The sequence below is a fragment of the Nicotiana tabacum genome, chromosome 7 (genome assembly GCF_000715075.1).
Source record: "Nicotiana tabacum cultivar K326 chromosome 7, ASM71507v2, whole genome shotgun sequence".
NCBI classification, from domain to species: domain Eukaryota; kingdom Viridiplantae; phylum Streptophyta; class Magnoliopsida; order Solanales; family Solanaceae; genus Nicotiana; species Nicotiana tabacum.
The window spans coordinates 170,695,939-170,705,386 of record NC_134086.1 but is presented as its reverse complement, the minus strand read 5'-3'; the positions used below and the strand labels follow the sequence as shown (position 1 = coordinate 170,705,386).

General features: G+C 34.7%; 2 protein-coding genes across 2 annotated transcripts; both read right to left on the bottom strand.

The window, feature by feature from the left end:
- Positions 1 to 535: 535 nt before the first annotated feature.
- Positions 536 to 1,899, bottom strand: LOC107814138 (uncharacterized). The gene has a single exon (XM_016639516.2). It carries the CDS (start codon positions 1,717 to 1,719, stop codon positions 751 to 753), a length of 969 nt encoding a protein of 322 aa, XP_016495002.1. The 5' UTR covers positions 1,720 to 1,899; the 3' UTR covers positions 536 to 750.
- Positions 1,900 to 5,814: 3,915 nt separating this feature from the next.
- Positions 5,815 to 8,598, bottom strand: LOC142162422 (serine carboxypeptidase 1-like). Its single transcript, XM_075218772.1, has 4 exons — positions 8,552 to 8,598; positions 6,399 to 6,494; positions 6,081 to 6,186; positions 5,815 to 5,964 (listed from the first exon to the last, which is right to left on the bottom strand). Exons 1-4 carry the CDS (start codon positions 8,596 to 8,598, stop codon positions 5,815 to 5,817), a joined length of 399 nt encoding a protein of 132 aa, XP_075074873.1.
- Between the last annotated feature and the right edge of the window lie 850 nt (positions 8,599 to 9,448).

Below are 9,448 nucleotides of genomic sequence, written 5' to 3'. Positions count from 1 at the left end.
GTAGTCAAGTTCACTCACAAAATTACAAGGAGTAATCAAAGCTCAAGAATTATGAGTAAACAGTAGAACATAAAAAGTTATAGTTGTCAAGAATTTTTATTATAAGAGGGCTCCAGGATTTCTAGTACATTGATGCACCACTAAAAGAAAAAAAAATATATATATATATATATATATATATATATATATATATATATATATTAAGTGAGAATTGATCCCTATTCCTCTTGGTAATTAACTCAACCTTCAATCACGTGCACCATTCAACCTTCTGAAGCATAAGTGCCAACAGTAAATATTATACAAATTTTAGAAAATATGTACATAAAAATCTAATTCTGCAAAGAGATCATGGGTTCACATGCCCCATATTTTTGCCTATAAATTCGCCCCTACTTGTATGAACCGAGAGTTTATCGAAAATAATCTCTCCACCTGTACAAAGTAGAGTTAAGATTTGCGTATACATTATGTTTCTGGCCCTCGTGAAAATACACCGGGTATGTTGTTATTAAGTATTACACAAACAAGGTCATGTAAGAATATATTTTTTCCGCTGAATACTTTATCCACAATATGAATGATGTAAATACACAAAAAAAATGAAACTGTAAGCACCCTCTATGCTTTCTCTCTTATCTTTTAACAATTTCTCCAGAGAGAAATATATAACAAACTATTTTTCCAGAGGAAAATGATCAAATGAGTAACAAATTCAGCAAAAAATAATAATAATCACATTCTGAAGTATTAACGGCGACTCATAGACATAGAATTAGCAACACTTTTTGAAACAGAATCTCGCATTGATGCATTAAAACCTAAGCAACCCAATAAACCCTGTTTGTATGGCAAATATGTTTTCTTCTTCATCTCTTCTGAAACTGCCCTGTTCATTGTATAATGCAATTCATGAGCCGAAACTGGTCCTTTTTTTCTCGATCTAACACTGTCTGTTGACCTAAAGCTGGAATTTTTCACATCTTCTTGATGACTCTTCTTCAATAATTCGTACTTATTTAATTGTTCTGTACTACTTGCTCGACCTTCTGAAGAACTTCTGAATAGAAACAAGTCTTTGAGTTTCCATTTTTTGGACCAGAGTGAGATCATTGAAGAAACTGAAGAAGTTGAAGAGGAGGAAGAAGAAGATGACGATGATGAAACAGAGGCTGACTTTTTTGGGTTTTGTTGATTGTTTTCTTGATCATATAATAAATCAGAAACTCTAAATGGTGATAATGATCTTGTTCCTTTTTCCCTTGAACTTGAAGAGTTTTCCAAATTCTGATTGTCCTCTGTTTGACTCTGTTTTTGTAAAGCTGCAGCGTCAAAATCTTTCTTTTTGTGTCGAGGCGAAAATGCTTCTTTGAACAATTTTTTTGGAGATTTTGGAGAATCAGTGTGTTTTCCGTCGTACTGAAACCGAGGTGGTGGTTTTAAAGGTTTGATTTTTCCACCATCAAAGAGTTCATCAGCTGCTGAAAAAGAAATCCTCTCTAATTGTCCACTGAAATCAAAAGCAAAATCGTCATCTTGAATTGGGTCAAAGTTAATTTCATCGTAAAGTGAGGAAATGCGGGTGGGACTAGCGGGTGCACTGTAGAACAAGGTGGCGACACGTGGAGGACTTGAAGGTGCACTCATGTAAGGAGTAGTGCAACCACTGTCGACGTTGAAATCCACCGCTGGAGATGGCATCATTACCTCTATCTCCATTTATACAACACTGTGTATAAGTGTTTGATGTTTTTTCTTATGGAGAAAAGAAGAGGAAATAGTGAAAGACTGTTGAGTTTCAGAAAATAGGGGAAGAGAAGAATGATATATAGATATACTTGGGAAAAAAAGGAAGGAGGAAGGAAAAGAGAGGAATTGACTCGAAGCTAATTGACAGAGGCATAGTCGCCTTTTCTTCTGTTTGTTTTTATGGATTTCTTTTTTGTTCTCTTATTCTATGTATTTTTGATCAAGACTCTTCAACAACTTCTAATGCAATGACAATTTTGCCCTTATTAGGATTTGTTAAATAGAGGACTTTTTAAGGGGTTTGATTGTCTATTTAGTTACAAAGGAAAGGTGAAATTAGAGGTAAGAATCCGAATATTTTGTGATTTTACCGTTTGATTTCCATTTAATAAGTTATGGTGTTTTTTCCTTTTGTTTGAATTTTAAATTAAAGGATAGTAAATTATGATGGAAAATATTACGGCTAAGTTAAAGTCAGCCATATACAGCTAATGCTCCTAATTATTAATCTTAAAGTGGATATCTAGGCTGACATACACATAATCTTTCTTTCTTTTTCTAAAGGGGGAAGAAAAATAAATAAAGGGACGATAATTAAAAAACAAAACAAGAAAAGAAATGTGAACAATGATTTAAATCTAGTTATCTTTTTTGTCACTGCAAGTCTAGTTGGTATTCTCTATTCTTCAGCATTATTATTGATATAGTATTAGTACTTTTTGGCCGAACTTTTCTTCTCCTATTAACCCTGACAAAAAGTACACTAATTTCTTTCCCTTGTTTGGTTAGATGTGAAATTTCTAATTTCTAATATTCTTTTCTTTGCAAATCATAAAATGTCTCTTTTCAAAATTTATTTATTTACTTTTTTCCCAATTCTTCAATGATTTCCTATCATGACAGTTACAGGAAATATCATGCAGATTGTAATCCCACCCCCCCAAAACAATAGTCAGATTTGCCAATTAAAGCACCAAATTTGCAGCTTTTTATTGGTAGATTGATTAGGAAATTATTTGTAAGGAGTCATTATAAATTTTTACATAAAATGGTGACACTTAATCTATTTAAATAAATAGAAAACTTTAGACTTTTATTTCTATAATTAAATAAAGACTTCTTTAAAAAAATTGTTTGGTATTATATTTCATTATTCATAACTCCAAGTAGTTGCATGAGTGTGTGAGCCACGTTGTGTGCGCCATAACGTATTATACTCTTCAAAAACTACGTTATTTGAATAATACAGAGCATGCAAATTGACTAAGAATGGATGGAATACTTCTGGTAGCATTAGTTGATAATATTTTCTTAAGCCACAAATAAATAAATAAACAATGCCCAATTTTGGAGTGCTTAGTTTAGTTGCGAAATTAGGTACACAAATTGGTCTACATTGCATATGCATGTCTCCATCAATTATAATATATTATTGTCTTACACATTTGCATTTTAGCTAAATAGACACTGAGTCTTATCAATAACATCTACCTACTCTATCAGTTACAAAGTTGGACGAGTTGAGTTATGATTCATTGTTTTGTTCTAATTGACCAAATCCGTCTTCACTTTAACAAAGTTTGGTAAAGTTATGACTCAATCTTTTATCAATTTAACTCGTTTGGATTCGTTTAAATTTAGTTTAGCCCGTCTATTTGACACTCTGATATTATATTAAGCTGTCAAAAGATTGTAAAAAGAGTTAAATAATCCTCCTATAGGCTATGAACATTGAAGTCACGAATTTCTCAAAAGATTGTAAAAAGAGTTAAATAATCCTCCTATAGGCTATGAACATGGAAGTCACGAATTTCCAACAAATAGAAGAATAAATATAACTCTTAATTTAGGTAATTACGTACTAAACAAAACCGAATTGGGGTTTGATGATCCAACCCTCATCCTTTACAACTTGACTTGCGCCTTAGAATTTTTTTATTCCTACATATTGATCGTATTAAGTAAAAGCACTCCTTTGATGACCTTTATAGCAAAAGTTAACAAACATCATAAACTCGTGATTATTTTAATTAATATTCAACTTCTATCTATACGTAGTTAATTTTGTTTATATAATAACTGGCAAGTGATGATATTAATCCAGCTTTGGCCACTCTTTTCCTCTTTACTTGTTTAATTAATTGCTTCAACACGTTTACTTCATCAAAAAAATTCTTAAGGTCATAATTCTCGGCTTGGTTTTATGATTTTCTATTTTTGTCATTCTTCAATTTGTTTGACAAATTAAAGTCTTCCTCCAACTTAAAATTATAGATATTTTTTTCTTCTTCTGTTTTACCCAAATGTTTTCGAAATTGGCCGCTGAACAAAAGTTAATTAATACTATGTAATTCGTTGGTTAAAATAAGTATATTCGAGGAGTACATGATCTTAATCATAAGCAGTAGTTTACTTATTCCAGCCATTGAAATATGGAATGTACACACACATATACACACAGGGAGATTAGGTACTAAGGAATTATTTATGTTCGTGCTTTGCATGTCAATATCATATGCCCATACATTTAGCACGTTTTCTACATATTGTAATAATATAGTATGACTTTTGTTTCTCAAGGGCCAGATAGTTGCATAATTACATAGATTAGGGGTGGGTATAGTTTGGGCAAACCCAAATTCCAAACCGAAATTCGAATTTTTTGGATTTTTGATTTGAATTTTCGGATTACGAATTGGATTTTAGATTTAAAATTTAAAATTTTTGGATTTAGGATTGGATTTGGTGAATATCTGAAAATGCGAAATTTGTATACTTTATATTTAGTCGATTATTCATATGTCAATAATAATAAGTTCAATACCTTACCCATTAGATATCTCATATATTCGATTATTAATTACTAAGTTATTGTCAATATAATTTCTATTTGGACATGGTTTTACTATTGCTACTTCTTATCAGCCGTATTAATGACTCTGTTGCATTTTCTGGATAATAATTCCATTACTTAAATACTTTATTTGAATTTGCGGTGAGAATGAGGAACTTTTCAAGCAATTTAACACGAGTACTTCATTTGGATATTGTAAAAAGAACTTTCAAAACCGAAAATTCAAAATATCCAAACCGATTAATCCGAAATCGAGCTTAAAAAATCTGATCCAATCCGAGCTTACTTGGATTGGATTTGGATCGCCATTTCTTCATTCCGAAAACAAAAAATTCAAACAAAAAATTTCATATTCAATCCGAACTGGCCGAATGCCTACCCTAAGTCATAGACCAATCTTTTCGTTTTCCTTTTAGTCGAATGACTTTTTTTGGCCCTCTAAACATAGTCTTAATTAATCACTATAGTCAAGACTAGCTGGAATGCATAATCATGAAAAAAAAACCTATCTAACTTGATCTTTTTCTTTCTTTTGTGTTTCTATATTGTCTAGTAGGATTGATATATAGAGGTAAATGAATTAAAAATTTATATTGGAGATTCTAACTTGTTGAGATTGAGACATAAACTAAAAAGAAGCAAAGTACAATGACTTTGTAACGTGTTATATAATTGGAAGACTCCATACACCGATAAACGGGCTGATTAAAAAAGAAAACAGAAAAAGGAAAGCAGTGCCTGCATGTAGGAGTCTCCGTCAACAAAGATATGTCCACATATATGGATATAGCACTAGTTCAAGAATGTTGGGCCAACTAGCGATAATTTATTATTTATCCACAGTTAATTATCATGTCACAATTTTTCCGTATCATTTTTTTAGTTATAAGTTAAAAATAAATACTATGAAGCTTCCTAGAACGATAGCTAGCTAATTAAGTACATTTCAAGATTATTAACTAGGGTACATTTAAACCTTTTTTGATAATATAAGGGTATATTAGCCCTTTTCCGATTTAGAAAACATGTGTTCAATGCTCAGAACCTTAAAGATAGAACCCTTGTAAATACAACTACAACTTTTATTGTAATTATCAAAATCGAAGAAAAAATATTAGTATAATAAGTTTTACATTTGTTATTGCAATAAAACTTGCTCTTTATTTATTTAATCAATAGTAAACATATGTTATCACTTATCACTATGTTGTTTATTTGAGATATTGGGGAGGAAGCGTGCCATTAATGAAGGAGGAGAACATTGTCAAAGCACGAGCAGGTTGATATCCTGGCACAAAATGCCCTGATCCCCTTGCTGTCACAAATGTCAAGTTTTCATATTCAATCGCGTAACCACCAACCTGTAGGAAGAGAAAGTAACCAAAAAAAAAAAGAATTATAACATTTCATTAACATAGTATGGTACGATCTAGAAATATGGTTTGGAACAAAAAAAATAAAAAATATTGTTAATTACCTCGCCCTGGAAGTACCAAGGGTACCATGAAGTTTTGATCGGTGTTTTTATTTTGTCTATGGCGTATCTACTCGTTGTCACAGATACTATGTAATCTGTATCTCCGCTGCAGCAAAAAAATTGTAGCAGTTCAAGAATTATTTAGACTCGTTCAATATTATGCAGTATTTGAATTAATGATTAAATCCAAAATAGTGTAGTATTAAGTACTATGTCAAATATGTTAGCGTTGGAAAGCATTTTATATTTTTGTTTCGAGTTTGAGAATATTCACCGGTCTAAGTTAATTTTTTTAGCAATATCTTGCATAGAACTCACCTATAAATCCAAACTCTAATTCCACTTTGCATAAGCTCTTGATAAATTGGTAAAACTGTGTCAGGTGAATCTTGCCAACTTGCATGTATAGATGAACTGAAACCAAAAAAAGAAAAAAAGAGTTGGCTTATGAACCAAATGAATCAATTACAGTAGCAATATTAGTTATTATAATTGAAATCTAATTAAATTACCAAAGTGCTTAATGAAAATATTGATAGAAAAATATTTTTGATATCTCAAAAAGAAATATTCTAAAACTAGGTCTGGATTTATTTTCTTACTATTATATTAATGAGTCTTTATTATAGTAATTATTTTAAATATATTTGTAACAGAAATTAGTTTAATGTTGAATTTAATTTGGGACAAATAATCTGACCAATGAATGTGAAACGTTTCAATTTTTTAAGAGCCTTAATGGCCTTAATTTTCGAACAGTTATGCCAACAATCTAAAGCTTACGTTTTTGTATTCAATTTGGATTATAACGTTTGTATATGTTTAATTTTAACGTTCTTGAAGCTTACGTTTCCGAAGCTTTAAAAGGCCTTTATGGCTTCGACAATTTGAACGTAGTTTTATTATTTGTTGCAATATATATATATATATATATATATATATATATATATATATATATATATATATATATATATATATATATATATACACACACACACACACACACACATTTCTGAAGTAAAAAATTTCTTTCTTATTTTGTTTTGAGCTGAGTTTAGTTCTTAATCTTTGTTGTTTCTGCTCCTAATTATACTAGAAGAGCTTGTTGAATCCTGAGGGATACGCCTAATATTATTTATCATGATGTGAGCGAAATATTATTTATCTTGGTTCTCGGGAGTTGGTACCTCCTTTTCTACTGTTTCCCTTTTGGTGTTAGCTAAATTGATGTTACTTTGGCTCGCAATAGTTCAATCATTCTACTAGTGTACTTGTAGTCACTTGTTTCCTTCTACTTTGATTCGTGTGCACTAGTGAGTCTTCTGGAGATTTGTCGTAGGTGTAGTGACTGCAATCTGGGATGATAGATTAAGGGCATGTCCTCGGGTGGGACAGAGTAGGGGGCCGGGGTCAGGGTGTGGGACGGGAGGTAGGGGAGGTAGAGGGGGCAAGGGAGCCTATAGGTTGAGAATCGGGTCATGGAACATAGGTTCGCTAACGAGTAAGTCTATAGAGTTGGCGAAGATACTTCAGAAGAGGAAGATTAATATAGCGTGTGTCCAGGAGACTAGGTGGGTTGGATCGAGGGAGAAAAAACATGGATGGGTATAAGTTATGGTACTCTGGAGTCCTGAGGGGTAAGAATGGAGTGGGTATCCAGGTAGATAACCATCTTAGAGAGTCGGTGGTAGAGGTCAGGCGGGTGAATGATAGACTAATGACTATTAAATTGGTGGTGGGTGAGTGTACTTTAAATGTCGTTAGCGCGTACGCACCGCAAGTAGGCCTGGATGAGGAGATTAAAAGGCGTTTTTGGGAGGGGTTAGGATGACATCGTTCGTAGTATTCCGCCTTCGGAGAAATTATTCATAGGAGGAGATTTCAATGGTCGTATTAGGTCGTCGGCAGTTGGTTATACTGAGGTGCATGGCGGCTATGATGTCGGGGAGCGGAACGGAGGGGGCACTTCGCTGTTGGACTTTGCCAAGGCATTCGATCTAGTGATTGCGAACTCAAGTTTTCCGAAGCGGGATGAGCATTTGGTTACTTATAGAAGTTCGGCGGCGAAGACTCAGATTGACTATCTCCTCCTCAGGAGATGCGACAAAAGGTTGTGTGAGGATTGCAAAGTTATCCCAGGTGAGACCCTAGCAACACAACATAGGCTTTTGGTGATGGACATTGGTATTAGGATAAGGAGGAAGAAGAGGTCAGTACGAGGCCGTCCGAGGATTAGGTGGGGCGCATTGACTAAGGATAAAGCTCAGGAGTTGGAAGGAAGGTTATCAACAATGGAGGCTTGGAGAAGTAGTGGGGATGCAAACACTATGTGGTCGACGACGGCTGATTGTATAAGGAAGGCGGCGAGAGAGGTGTTAGGGATATCTTCGGGCCGCACCGGTGGCCACAAAGGAGACTGGTGGTGGAATGCAGTTGTCCAAGATAAAGTGGAAGTGAAGAAGGCGGCTTACCTGCGGTTGGTAGGGAGCTCTGGAGAGGAGGAGAGGAGAGAGAACATTGAGAGATATAAGGTAGCTAGGAGGGAGGCGAAGATAGCAGTAATGGAGGCTAAGACGGCAGCTTATGCTCGTCTGTATGAGGAACTAGGGAACAAAGGAGGGGAGAAGAAGTTATTCCGACTAGCTAAGGTGAGAGAGAGGTCGGCTCGGGATCTGGACCAAGTGAGGTGCATAAAAGATGATGATGGAAAAGTTTTGATGGGGGATGACCAGATTAAGAGGAGATGGCAGACCTACTTTCATAAACTTCTAAATGAAGAAGGGGATCAGGATATTGTGCTAGGTGAATTGAGGAGTGCCAACAGCCCACATGAACTAAGTTATGGTGGGAACATTGAGGTAGATGAGGTCATGGAGGCAATGCGTAAGATGAGGAGGGGCAGAGCTACCGGGCCAGACGAAATTCCGGTTGAACTTTGGAGGTTTGTGGGTAGAGCAGGCTTGGAATGGCTTACTGGGTTGTTTAATGTTATATTCAAGACTAATAAGATGCCTGAAGAGTGGAGGAGGAGTACAATGGTTCCGCTGTATAAGAACAAAGGCGATGTTCAGAGCTGTAACAACTATAGGGGTATCAAATTACTGAGTCACACCATGAAAGTCTGGGAGAGAGTGGTAGAAATGAGAGTGCGAAGGACGGTGTCTATTTCAGATAACCAGTTCGGGTTCATGCCAGGGAGATCTACCACAGAAGCTATCCACCTTATTAGGAGGATGATGGAACAATACAGGGATAAGAAGAAGGATCTCCACATGGTGTTTATTGATCGAGAGAAAGCGTACGACAGGGTTCCTAGGGAGGTCCTATGGAGATGCCTAGAGGTTAAAGGGGTCCCAGTTGACTACATT

Bases quoted from the DNA above. Each gene is read 5' to 3' on its own strand.
- LOC142162422 (XM_075218772.1), bottom strand. From the start codon at position 8,598: ATGTTCTCTCTCCTCTCCTCCTCTCCAGAGCTCCCTACCAACCGCAG. The intron at 6,495-8,551 runs GTAAGCCGCCTT...TTTTGGTTTCAG, and splicing joins GAGCTCCCTACCAACCGCAG to TTCATCTATACATGCAAGTT. The intron at 5,965-6,080 runs GTAATTAACAAT...CTCTTCCTACAG, and splicing joins CTTGGTACTTCCAGGGCGAG to GTTGGTGGTTACGCGATTGA.
- LOC107814138 (XM_016639516.2), bottom strand. From the start codon at position 1,719: ATGGAGATAGAGGTAATGATGCCATCTCCAGCGGTGGATTTCAACGTC.